The sequence below is a fragment of the Copadichromis virginalis genome, linkage group LG16 (genome assembly GCF_057382275.1).
Source record: "Copadichromis virginalis isolate Kocher_CV1m ecotype Utaka linkage group LG16, C_Virginalis_male_GT1.1, whole genome shotgun sequence".
Lineage (NCBI taxonomy): Eukaryota > Metazoa > Chordata > Actinopteri > Cichliformes > Cichlidae > Copadichromis > Copadichromis virginalis.
This window is the reverse complement of record NC_140633.1, coordinates 9237535-9251559: the sequence shown is the minus strand read 5'-3', so window position 1 is coordinate 9251559 and position 14025 is coordinate 9237535. Positions and strand designations below refer to the sequence as shown.

Genomic DNA, 14025 nt, shown 5'->3' with positions numbered 1-14025 from the left:
TTTATTTGACCTCTCCATACATTTTATTAAAGAAAAGAAACAAATGAAAACTTCTGCACTCAGTGTATAAAAAATGCAATATTCTATTTAATCAGATTACATATGTAAAATGGATTTTAATTCCTTGTAATCGGAAGGTTGCCGGTTCGAGCCCCGGCTTGGACAGTCTCGCTCGTTGTGTCCTTGGGCAAGACACTTCACTCGTCACCCGTTGCCTACTGGTGGTGGTCAGAGGGCCCGGTGGCGCCAGTGTCCGGCAGCCTCGCCTCTGTCAGTGCGCGTGGCTGTGGCTACAATGTAGCTGCCATCACCAGCGTGTGAATGGGTGGATGACTGGATGTGTAAAGCGCTTTGGGGTCCATAGGGACCAAGTAAAGCGCTATACAAATACAGGCCATTTATCCATACAGTTATTCACTGTGCTGAAAACTCCTTCTTCCTCTCCTCTCCGCGCAGACTGTGCTTGGAGGCGAGGGACCCTTACTGCGGCTGGGACTTTAGGCAGCGCAGATGCACCACGTTGGAGGACAGTTCTAACATGAGCCAGTGGAAGCAGAACATCACCGTTTGTCCGGTAAGAGTGACATCACGGCCTCGTTTTCCTGTAAGAAAAGGCCAAGGGCGCCTGACTTCTTCTTACAGCGGGGGTGTAAGACGTACTGCAGGCGCTTTGTTAATGTCATCTTTTTTTTCACATTCAATAGTGGATGATACCATTCATGTGTCCGGTAAAAGAGCTGGCTCAAGTGCAGGTTATAGGATAAAGCAGAGGAAGAAAAGAAGGTGAATTTGACTAAGCTTAAACAACAGAAATCAAAGGGATTTAAGTTTAAGTTGGCAGAAGGAAGTGAATAGTAGTGCTTTTATTTCCATTTACTCCTCTAAAAACAGTCTCGTCTTTATTTTGGTAAGCAGGGCCTGTCTGCTTCCTGTGACTTATGACCGATGTGTGTTTTCCAGCTGCGGAACCAGACCATCGACGGCGGCTTCGGGCCCTGGGCACCGTGGCAACCCTGCAACAATGATGATGTTGTTGATGGTGTGAGCTCCTGTTTGTGTCGCTCCAGATCTTGTGACAGTCCTGCCCCTCGGTGTGGAGGCAAAAACTGCGAGGGCCCCACCATCGAGGTGTCAAACTGTTCAAGGTAGAAAAGAAAATATCTGAAAAGAGTGATTTTCTATTTTTCACACTAGTTTTTGAGTGCACAGTAATGCAGTGTGGGTTCTTCCTGTCCCACTGCGCGGATTTCTCCAGGTGGATGAAAGGCTAGTCTATTTGCTGAACTGTGATTCTCAATTGGCTGTAAGTGTAAAGAGAGGCAAATTCAACCAATACAGAGGCTACTAAGGTACACTTGTGTGCTGTTTTCCAAAAACATAAAGCACACAGGCCTTGAGACCAGTTGGTGACCCCCTGGCAACCTGGATTCAATAAATGTTTATTTCTACCCATTGGTAAGTGTCTTCTGCAAGCTGGTGGTTATAACTAGATCCAATCAATCAGAAAGCAGGTGCTGCACAAAAACCTTCATGGAGTTGTTTTGATTGCCGTGTTCGCTGTAGTCTGCATGCGGATGAGACCACTTTTTCTGCAAATGCTCAAATTTACTCTTCAAGCTTTGGTAAAAAGTGCAACATGAACCGGAAACAGAAAACAAAGTAAAAGTTGTTCCTTACCACTGTTAGCTACACGCTAGAAGAGGCACAAATGTTAGTTTTACTGCCACGCGTGTCTTCAAAGTTAACTGCTGGTGACTACGGCAACCAGCTAGTGACCAAACTAATCACAAGGTGGTGTTGACCGGTGGTTGCCAACAGGTCTCAACATGCTATTAAGACTGCGTGACTGAGGCCTAACAACACAACCTAATGTTGATTAGACTATAAATAGTTATAGAAATGCTGATTGGTTGATAAGCTGGCTTTAGGAGGAAAGGAAAGATCTCAGGAGCTCAGCATGAAGAGGAAGAAGCATGAAAGCTAACCACACTGTAACAGTTCCACACGGTTTGTGTGTCACTTCACTTCAGAGAAGTGTTTGTCTATTAAGACCACTGTCTTCTCCACAGTAGGGGCTACCCTAAAGGACCAGCAACAAAACAATCATAAGTAGCCACATTACTGCTGCCACATATTTTTGACACTGCCCCAAGGAGACAGTACACAGCTGGAACATGAAAAAGGTGCTCTGCAAAGCTCTGTGTAGCATCTAAGGATGCTCCAGATGGATTTCTCTGCTGCAAGTTTCCTTCATTACATTTTGCTGATAGCTAAACTATAGCGTTACTTCAGCTGGACTCCTTTTTCCTTTTATTTCAGTATTTTACTAAAATTTATTTCATTTTTGCATTTCTTGTGTCACTCTGTCAGATAGAGCTCCTCTCTGGGAGTTAATGTATGCTGGATGAGTCCAACGGACACTGCCAGGTTGAAATTATTCCTTTTGCTAATGAGCTGGGCCAACGATCAGACGAACTCTAATGCCTTTACTTAAACTCTGCTATTGTAGCAGGAATGTCCTGAGTGACTTTTGAAGCAGCCACCTCGGGGTGCAATTCCTACTCTGACAGAACATAAGAAAGATCATGAAAGTGATGAATCTTTTTAGAAAGTGTAGGTGACATCCACATTCTCCTTGTGACATCTCTTACTACCGCTGTCTTCGGGGGAATTGGCTAATCAGTGTTACAGAGAACGGAGTCAAGACAAAGAGCTCAGGAACTTTCATCCCGCTGGATAGTCACGCCAGATTTAATCCTTGGTGTCGCAATTGAATTGTGCTTTTGCAGAAAGTGCCAATTAAATCATGACGAGTGAGACCCAGGAACAAAGCACTTAAGCAAATTGAATGAATGTTCCCCAGTCAGAATGAGCTGTCTTTGTGTGTTTGTATTTTTATTTGCAGGAAGTCAGAATAAGAGCACTGATTAGGCAGTTATAGCTAAAAGGCTTTTTTTTTTAAACTATAGCATTAAAGAATGTTATATACAAGAATAATGCTAAAAGCAGCAGGGAATAATTATAGAGAAGTTGTTGTTGCTAATATTTTTCTTTCATAGAAATGGAGGCTGGACACCCTGGTCGTCATGGGGACAGTGTAGCACAACCTGCGGTACAGGCTTCGAGCTGCGCCAGCGTTCTTGTAACAACCCCTCACCTCGCCACGGTGGCCGTGTGTGTGTCGGGCCTAGCAGGGATGAAAGGTACCTCTCTCTTTGTTTCTCAGCGACAACAGTTCATGCTCCTCATTACTCGTGATTTACAAGGCTTTACGCAGCCAGGTGCCAGGGTACATCAGTGGACTCTTAAGTCCTCGCTGTGATCAGGCGTTTGCTCTCCTCATGGCCCAGCTTTGGAACAGCGTTGAAGTTAGAATTTGGTTGTATTCATTGACTTGCCTTATCAGACTTTTATACGTATGCCAATGAATAGAGGTGGGCAGATTGATCCAAAAATTGATAGTATCAACTCAATCGCTGGCATCGGATTGATTCTAGCACAATAGGATCGATACTTTGTTTCTATCCTCGAAGGTCCAATGAATTGTGTTAAATTTTTATTTTTTCAAAATGAAAAAATATACCTCAAACATGTACCATGAAAAATGTATTGTGCCGACTGTCACAATGTGTTATTATAGCCTATAGCACATTTAAACAACAGAAGTTGACTCAAAGTGCTTTAGAGACTGGAACATTCACATTCCAGGTCTGGAGAAAACCCAGTTCCAAAATACATGAAGCTGAGAGATGTTTTCTGTTGTGTTAACTAATTTCTGTGGTAAAATTCACAGTGATTTAACAGCCATTAAATGATGTTTAGAGTTTTCAAATTGTTTTCATCATATAAACCACGACATACTGCACTCCACAACAGAAGCTCCTTCATAGGTTAAAAGTATAGATATTAATGTCGTGAAAAAAAATGCTGAATTTCAGTTTTCTGTCTTTTGAGTGCAAAAGTGTAGTCTCTAAGTCTGTAGTTCTGACTTGAATTTTAGTCATCCTGCTGTCGCTGCCATCTTCACAGGTTCTGCAATGAAGGGGTGTCCTGTCCCCAGCCTATCTTCTGGACCCCGTGGGGCTCCTGGACAAAGTGCAGCACCGAGTGCGGTGGAGGTGTCCACTCCAGGGTCCGCACTTGCGAGAATGGCAACAGCTGCCCAGGATGTGCATTGGTAGGAAACGCACGCACTCACATAAATATCTGCTCACATAACACAAAACAATAATGGAACCAATAATTTAAAAACTACATTTTATACAGCTGCACAATCTGATATTTTTAAGAGAGCAGTGGAATAAATCAGGGGTGTCAAACATAAGGCCCAGGGCCTACAATCGATCCAGCAAAGACTCCAGTCAAGCCCGCTGGACGGCTTTAGGAATGTGCACAGATTTCAAACTTTTAACGTATTTTCAAAGGTTTTACAGCTTTTACTATTGAAAAAGAACCCGTTCACATTCCTGTTTTTTCACTATGTATCTGCTATATAAATGTATGATTTTTTTTGGTTTTTACAGTGGTTTATGAGTTATTAAATGTTATACATTAATGAAAACTTTCTGTGGAATAACATTATTATAGAGGTAGGGCAAGGCAAGTCCTCCTAACTGGGAAGAAAACCAGTTTGTCTTCCCTTTTTATTCACAAAAGAAATCAGTAACATTCCTGATTTTCCTTATTTTGTGTGAAAAATAAAAGGTAATTGTTCCATCTCCACAGTTTTTTGGGAAGCACCTGCAGTTTAGTTTTCACAGAAAGAAGAGGAACAATTTTCATTTCTGTGTCAGTTTTTCAGTGCACCCATGCACACAGTGTAATGTGTGTTTTGTTTTTATAACCTTTTTTAGCTTCAGTCTGTACAGGCAGAAACAATGGAAGAAACAAACCCCACCAAACTCATAGCTTCTGCCGCCTTCTTTCTCAGGAGTACAAGGCCTGTAACCTGGAGGCTTGTCCAGAGGTGAAGAGGAACACACCTTGGACACCCTGGATGCCCGTCAATGTCACTCAGGGAGGAGCTCGTCAAGAGCAGAGGATGCGCTACATGTGCAGGGCCCACCTGTCTGATCCTCACGAGCTGCAGATTGGACGGAAGAAGGTGGAGACGCGCTTCTGTCCTAACGATGGCACAGTGGCCTGTGAGACAGATAGTAAGTTAACCATTGTTGTCTCTAGAGTTTTATTGTCACATTTTACAGTACTGTCACCTTGGGTTCAGAGGAAAACCTAGCATCAAATAAAATTCACATACTGGCAATGATATCTAAGTAGCTCCACAACTCAGTTTTAAATGCAGACATTTTTAAGAGTGACTATTGCTGTTTTCCTTCAGCGCTGGCACTGAGGAGCAACCCTTTTCCCAGCTCGGGGCTTGTGGTTTGTCACATAACTTTTATAGCTTAAATTAACTGCTTTTGCTTTTACTATTTGTAGCTGTTCTGCAACAAGTTAAAACACCATCAGATCTTAAACTGATTAATTGTTGAATTGATAGCATTCGTTTTTATACTGGATCATTGCCATGTAAGCCTTTGCTGCCATTCTGTGGTTTGTTGACATGTCCATAGTACTTTGCCATCTATCTTATTTTCATGATAATGTTTGACTGGGAAATGGACTTAACTATTTCTTACTTTCTTAAAGATTAAACATGGAAACAGCTATGTCTTCCAAAATAATGTGAAACAGTGACCATGTAAATATAACATTTATGAGCTCTTATCAGATAATGGGTTTATCAGAATCAGAATCAGAATCAGAATACTTTATTGATCCCTGGGGGAAATTATTTTTTGTTACAGTGCTCCATTTTAAACCAACATTAAGACAAGACAGACAATACACTAACTAAGAATAGTACAATATATACATATACAGTATATACATACATACATACATAAGTCACTCATAGATAAATAGTTGGAAAAGAAACATGTGTAGTTGTAGCAGCAAACAGTGTGTTAAGTGGATGCGTTGTACAGGGAGCCACCGGCAGGAATGATTTCCTGTGTCGTTCAGTGGTGCTTTTCGGTAATCTCAGTCTCTCACTGAACGAGCTCCTGTGACTGACCAACATGTCATGGAGTGGGTGGGAGGTGTTATCCAACATTGTCTTTATCTTGGACAGCATCCGCCTCTCCGACACCACCTTGAGGGAGTCCAGCTCCATCCCCACAATCTCCATCACGGACCAATTACAGGGCATTCAACATGCAGTTTTACTGTATGCATTTTGCAGCAGATTTTCTTCTAGTAGCTCCAATCGTGTAACAACAGTCAAGTAAATGTTTTTTTTTGTGCTCTCTGCACAAAACTTAACAATATATTCCCACTGAGGATTTGACCCCTTCACAACCTGGGCTTCTATTGAGTACCACTACTCAGTAATCTGTCCACGAATGGCACACAAATCTACCTTTAGTGCTTTGTTCCAGTGTGTACTCCAATCTGTCGATTACGCTCGCTGATGTTGCTTGCTACAGGATAGAGCCTTTGCTCACCGAGCTCTCCTCCTTTGAAATAGGCTGCCTTTGCAGGTTTGGGAGGTGGGCTCTCACATTATCAAGTGTAGGCTCAAAAGCCATCTCTTTTCTATATACCACAATCTCTCCTCCTTTGCTGCCGCTGGGATGCCTTCAAAGGGCTGTTACGTGACAACTAGCGATCCACGCTTATATAACTTAACTGAACATAACACGGTTATCTATTACTCTGTTATTTATTTGTGTGTCATCTGTTTCTGTGTAATGATGTCCATGAGTTGTAATCATATATTGTGCACTGTAAGCTCTGTAGTGGTGCAGCACTATAAAAACAAATGCTCCGATCTCCACCTTTAGGTTCAGCTGCCTGAACAAATCAATGTTCTCTATAGATTAACCAGTAAAAACGTCAATGAAAATAGACATCCCTGCTCCTGCCTTCTCTCTTATCTGTGCTAAGGCCCTCACACAAGCTCAGGCATACACACTAAAGTAAGTCAATGCTGACTTTTGGATTTAAAACCTGCTCTCCCAGGTAAAAATGCTCTACTTAACCCATTGCACCGTGACATCCAGCTTTCTATGCTGACTTCTGTTCATTTTTATGCTACTTTAAATATTTTACGAGATCTGATCTCAAACTAAATGTGATTGGCCTGTTACTCTTGTTAGAGCCTCTAAAGCATGAAAATACGAGTCCAAAGGAGGTGCAGGACACTAGTCCCCTCTCAAATCACATGATTAACAGTATCCTGACAGGTTTTTATATAGTTTTTCAACCTATAACACTGAAAGCATGTTGCTTTTTTCAGCTCTCTCTGATATTTAAAAAGAGACAACAGAAAAGAAAATGTGCAGATAATCAAAAGCCAAATTTCAGTGTTGTTTATATATTTAATAGTTTTTCAAATTCCAGTAGGATAGCAATTTCTGTCTATATTTGGATCTTTGTTTATGTGTACACACATAGTACTGTAGTTCAGACAAATTGGCCTACTTCTCTGTGAACAAGTGAGAAGGCAGCAGCATGCAAAGATTTCTCCCAGGAGAGTTGTGACATGCTGAAACAGCCCTCCTGTTAGCTCCCCTACATGCTGTTAGTGACGGAGTCACAGTCCTGTGCTCCCACATACACACCGTCACACAGAGAGTTGCACAGGGCCACAGTCCACTGCTCCCCACTGGTGGCTTTTTAATGCCCCCTTCCCTAAATCGATTACCTGTCTCTCCGTGTCAGCCTCCTGGGGGGGCCGCATCGACTCTGACAAACTGATGAAACACTGACAGCAGGAAATCGCAGGATGCATGAGAGACACAGACCGAGTCTGAAAGGAAAAGAGAAAGAAATATGCCTCCTGGCAAAGTCATGTACACAATGTTTGACTTTCAGTCAAAGACTTTTCATGCTTCGTGTGTCTGGTGAAATTCTTTAAGATCTCAATCTAACAGCGCAGCAGAAATTTCTTTAAACTGGAACTTCATTTCCATTTTCTTACCCCTATTTTTCTTCTCTCTTTAGCCCTTGTCGAGGAACTCCTCAAGACTCCAGTGGTGAGAGTATCGGGCACAGGCTGGTCATCATGGGAGACCTGGTCAAGCTGCTCACACAGTTGCGCAAAAGGTTATCGCACCCGTCGGCGAACCTGCTCTGGCCCAGAGGGGAAGAGTGCCCCTGTGGCCTGCCGTGGCTCGCCTGTGGAGTATCAGGACTGTAATGTCCAGGCATGTCCAGGTCAGTGAAGATACACTACAAACCCTGTTACGTTTTGCTCACAAGCAGCAAGACTGTCTTGTAATTTGTGGTCCTGAGCAATAGTTCTGCAGGCTTACTGAAGGCCTTTCAAAGGTTTTGGACTTTAGCTGCTTCATATATTACACATGACACATCCTCAAATATGTCGTGTAGCATCCCAGCAGGTGTTCCAGTACAACCTGATTGCAGGTAATCACAAACTGAAGATAAACCGAGGATGGATAAAGGCGGTTGGTGTCCTGTTGCTAACCTCTTCAGTATATCGTGGGTCGATAATCGACACACATCCACACTTTCACACTCGGAGAAAAAGATGGAAAAAGAACGAGAGAGGGAGGGAGGTCAGTGGGGGTACTAAAATACTGCTGAGTGGATCATTAGCTTCATTTGCTAATGGTTACCAGCAGCTTCAGCAGTGCAGGAAGCACTATTGGACAAATGAAGTTATCTATTTCAAAGTCCTCATCAAACCATAATCAGCTGACCTAGAACTCTTCTGCTGCATTGACAGGCTACACTTATTAAACAGAATGAGGACAGACACACACACACACACACACACACACACACACACACACACACACACACACACACACACACAATAAGCACTCTTGAAAAAAGTTCTGAACTCAGCTTTAAGGGTGTCGACTTAAATATTCATGAGTGGTACCTTGTGAATTAATGATTTATTATATGTTGGTGCAGTGCTGATCAAATTCCTGTTGTGTATTTGAATGTCAGTTGTTGAATCCAAATACAATCCTTCTCGGTTAACTTTGCATCTGACACATGTAACCTAAGGAAGCCTGGGACAGGCAGCCTTGGTTACTTCGCACTGGGAAGCAGCCGGTGAGCGAGCCTTTTTGCCATTACTGTCACGTTTACAGCCGGTCTCACCACACGTGTCCCTGGCAGACACACAGGTGAGAAGGACAAGGCCAGTGACAAAAGAGAGAATGAGTGCGAAATAGTAATTGATGATGAAATTAGAGAGAGGGATGGAGGCAATATAGATCTCTGAGGTGATTAAAATGAATAGGGTGTTAGTGTGTGCACTGGAAACACAAGTGTGTGTGTTTCCATCCAGTGAGTAGATTTTTAATTCAGATATGAGTTTTATATGATTGTTATAAGTTCATTTTGCATAAAACAATAAACATTTTGCGTTTCTAGGATTAAAATAATCATCAAATATATTTTCAGTGTTGGAAGCTTTTACAGGAGGCCTATTGTGCTCCTCTCCAGCTGGTCTACTAAAGTAGTTCTGCATGAGCAACTGTTCAGAATAGTCCTTATTTATCTTACTTGGGCTTCGGTGCAGTCATTCAGTTCACTCCCTCCCGTTTCATTCACTTTAAGTCAGCTTCCTTCTGACTGGCTCTCTCCCAAACAAGATTTAACAGCAGGTAGTTAAGGCTTCTAAGGTGATCATATTAGATTCAGGTTAAAACAAAGATATAGATAGATAACACACAGGCATAATACAGCAGCATCATGATGCAGCAAATGATAATTAAGAATTTATACAGCGTCATGTTGGATATCAAAAACTAAAATTTGCTCATCTAGGTGATGGCTGTTTTTATACAACGAAAGGGGGTGGGGGATTGGAGCTAGCTGTCATAGGGCGAGAGGTGGAGTCCACCCTGGACAGCTTGCCTTTTCATCCATCTCTCATCCATTCCTTACCAAATTTAGAAAAAAGGAAGATCATGTCCAAACCATTTAAAAATCCAGAACAAGTCTTAAGCCCTCATCGCATTTAAAGTGATTTGTTTTGTAGCTGATGTTTGGTCATTAGTAGACACTGCTGCTGTGATAACTCAAGAATGGGCTGACGTAGGATTTTCAAATTAATACCTCCATGCATCTATCGATGAGCTAATAAAAATATCGGATGAGTTTGAATGTCTGTGACCTTGAACTCAATGTCAGAGGTTAGAGGTCAAGTTTTCTGAAAATATTTTGAATGTAATAACTCACACTCAAGAAGAAAGTCACCTATAATTTTGAAATTTGCATCTTAAAGGCGACTGACGCCCTGTGTGGTCTTTCACCTGACGTTTCCGGGTTAATTGGCATTCCGTACTCATCCCATCAAAGTTTTAAATCAACACACTGATTAGATCAAATGGAAAAAGTCAGTTATCAAAGCAAGTCTTAAGTGTTTAAAATTGACATATCAGCTTGATCTCAACTTTCGTAATCAAGTCTTTGATTAACAGAGTGACCACACGTGGCATAATTATTTTTGTTTGTTTGTTTCAAAGTTTTCACTCTGACTCACGTCAGTGTCTTGTCTTGGGAGCCGGGCAAACACATGGTTGACTTCATATGTCTGAATGTAAATGAACACAGCAAGTCAACCACGCAGGGGCACAGGCAGACAGGTGGGACGAGTCAGAAAAACTGTAAACTGCCAGTCAGGAAGTCAGTGAGTTGTTCACTAACTCACTGAGTCAGACGCTCAACCAGTCAGCCGGGTAAAGAGCCAGTTAGTCAGGCAGAGCAGGGACTGGCTGTGAGAGTTAGTCAGAGTTAAGTGCTCACAGCCTGCCTTACTCGGTGTCACACTAATCCACTCAGCTAATGGAATTTTCTGCAGCACTGTGATGTTACCTGGCAACACTGCTCTTCCCCATCAGTCAGCCAGACAGACATCAGCCAGTCAACCAGCCATTCAGTTAGTCAGTCACCCTCTTCTGATTAGATCAAATGAAACATTAACGGCACCTATGGGGAGAATAAATCAATATAATGCAGGACACAGTAATGACAAAGTAGGCTATGATGTGATCAGGAAGACAGCAGAGCACAGGCACAGACTGTGTGTGCAAGAGTAGTTCAAAGTAAGACAGAAATGAATGATAGATGCCTGTAATATGAAAAAGAAACACAAACATAAGCCATCATGGACAAATTGTGTTTGTTGGAGCACCATTTCTTTTTCTTTTTTCTCTATTTGTTAGTCTTCCTGAGCCCATCTCCACCAGCTGGGCTCTAATAGGTAGGGTAAATACTCTGTTTGGCTTTGCTATATTTAGCAATAACATTTGCACAAGGTTTAAATGCCCAAAAAGAATATGCAGTCGGTGCAACAAGCAACTTTACATCAGGGTTAAAACATTTTGTTTTTTCATATAGCCTGGGGTTACATCAGGCAGGTGCAATTGAAAGGTGCAAGTGATACATCCCTAGTATAATCCTAGGAGAAGACACAAATCCCTTTGGAGTTGCGTCAGGAAGGGCATCTGGTAGAGGGAAAAAAGCTGCCAAATCAAATATGTGGACCTACCTGCTGTGACAGCCCCTTGTGAATAAGGGAGCAGCTGAACATAGCCTCTGACAAAAAGCCCAGATCTTTCTGAGTCATCAAAACCGCACTGCAACACTTTAAACACCAGCTTTTAAAATCAGATAACTTGTAACTGAATTCTGTTTTTAAGTCTCAAGTCCATAGCTGTTGAAAGCACACACACTAATGTCACTTTAAAAACATCAATCAATGCTAACCAGAGTAATATACAATGGGAAAATGCTAAATTTAATATTCATTTGCAAAGTTGCATATCAACCTCTTTGTCTCTTGTAAAGGATTCAATGTCAGCTGGTCACGCATCGCAGTCCTAACTATCGCTGTAGGAGGATGTGATATCTGATCCCTTCTTGGCGTCGTTAATTAGATGTCCGTGGTGTTCAGACTGAGCTAAATTAATCCCAGTATGCCTTCAGAAAATGTCATTACTGGTGCAGTGTGTATCTACAGCCAGCACATTATCATATCAGTCAGAGCGGTATGTGATTATGTGACACGTTCCTTTATGTGCCTTACAGTGAAGGGTGCCTGGTCCTGCTGGTCGTCCTGGTCTCAGTGCTCAGTGGGTTGCGGTGGCGGGCACTACCAGCGGACACGCTCCTGTAACAGCCCCGCGCCTTCCAATGGTGGAGACATTTGCATAGGACTACACACCGAGGAAGCCCTATGCAACACACACCCTTGCGATGGTAAGGTCACATAGAAATTCAAAGTCTTGTTCTGCCGTGTCACCACTGCTCAGGTGCTTTTATCACACCTTCGGGCAGGCAATCATCTCCCACACCGTGTAATTTCTGTGTCGTCCCCTTTGCTAAATTGCTTCTTTCATCTTTTCCTAATGAATAAACCAGGTCTTAGATATGTGAGAAGATAAACAGAAAACAACCCATCCTCCCACCGTGCCATTTCCTGCTGTGCTGCTGGAACTCGCAGTACCATGGCAACCCCTCCAGAAAGCTTTGAAAAGAGATCCACTGATGTTGTGGTACATATGGATATCTTATTTAATCAATCTGAGGTTTTGAATGCCCAGGTGTAGACAGTATGTGTGTAATATTACTTAAAAAGCTTTATGAGATGGATTTTACAGAACCAACATATTTTCTTCGCTATTCTCTGTGGATTTTAGCCATGTTGTATTATTTGGCCAGATTTCAGGAGGCTCATTATTGATAGTTCTGCTGCCACTGGTCTCGTTTCGATCATAAACCATCCTCAAGCATGCCTGACAAAGGCCCATGCACCTCTCCTGGCTTTTCTTTCACACAGCTTCACTTTGCTACACACCTGAATACAAGCAGTGCATTAGAAAAGAACATTGCTTCTGCTCACTGTGGAGATGAATGGAATTATGTTTGTGCTGCTTCCAGCTGAAAGATTACACATTGGTCCTTCTCCAGAGAGCAAAATACTAAATATGAATCTGATAGAACGGGGTTAGAGCAGGAAAGGGAGAGCTGCAGGAGGAGGGTCATTTATTTTGGAGGGTTGCTGAATTCATCTTCTTTAATGTTATTTGTCTGATAAGGTCTTATGTTTTAATGTGTGTTTTGTTACCTTTTGATAAGATAGGCCAGTTGTGAATAGATAACACTCTATCGTGAATTTGTCAATGTGGGGTGTCGCCATCACAGCATCATCCATTGGTTAGCGGACGTTGCATGTTGAAACATTAGCATTTTGGCCATGTTGTTTTCAAAGGCCAAAGTTAGTTGCCTTATTTAGACCAGCAGGTGGATTCCTAAGTGATCATCTGAGGCTGGCAAGTTTCCTTAGCAAACTGCATCCATAAACTGTATCCTTACAATGCACAGATACAGGCATCTGCTGCCTTGTGCTAAGTAATATATCTTGAACAGTCTGTAATTCACAGATTTATTTATTACTTCTTTTTTCCTCTTTCTTTTTTTTTTGCAAAAGACATGTTAAATATTTGCAGTTCAGTGAATTTAATTAGTGGTGGTGCGAGCTGTAGCGGAGAGTTGCCAGCTACAGCTGCTTGCTTTGTTTCACCTGCTAATAAAGGTTGAGTAAGTTGCAGTCATGCCCCTTACTTAACCTTTAACAAAGTCTTAGTGGCCATTGGAGGACCTGGCACTTTATTTCAGCTTCATAGAGGTTGTTTGTTTTTTCTGCAGGTGCAATGAAACCTTTGTTTTTGGCTGCTGAGTTCAAATATCAATTAACTTTCTCTAGACTGGAGCACTCCATCTTTAAATACTGTAGCAAGTACTTTCTCTTTCTTTATCAAGACTGAAGACAAAAAAAATATTAGGTGGACAAAACATACAAAACAAACATATCAATGAACCTGCAGAGTGTGAGCAGAGAATTAATACGGTAGCTGCAGAAAGGCCTCTTAAAGCACATAGTATTAGATAACACATTCATTTTAATGGAGAGATAGAATATCAACCAAAATGAAGAAAACCTACATTACATAAAAAAATCAAACAATTGAAAATTGA

The 14025-nt window shown here is 41.9% G+C and overlaps 1 protein-coding gene across 3 annotated transcripts in view; it reads left to right on the top strand.

Annotated features, from left to right (window-relative positions):
- The window catches only part of sema5ba (sema domain, seven thrombospondin repeats (type 1 and type 1-like), transmembrane domain (TM) and short cytoplasmic domain, (semaphorin) 5Ba), a 200121-nt gene that overhangs the window by 171494 nt on the left and 14602 nt on the right, over positions 1–14025 (top strand). For all 3 annotated transcript variants that reach the window (XM_085435174.1, XM_085435173.1, XM_085435172.1), the window contains exons 13-19: positions 457–574; positions 961–1145; positions 3060–3203; positions 4030–4177; positions 4931–5156; positions 8008–8220; positions 12076–12246. In XM_085435174.1, the coding sequence (XP_085291300.1) occupies positions 457–574; positions 961–1145; positions 3060–3203; positions 4030–4177; positions 4931–5156; positions 8008–8220; positions 12076–12246 (1205 nt within the window). The remainder of the gene's footprint in view (positions 1–456; positions 575–960; positions 1146–3059; positions 3204–4029; positions 4178–4930; positions 5157–8007; positions 8221–12075; positions 12247–14025) is intronic.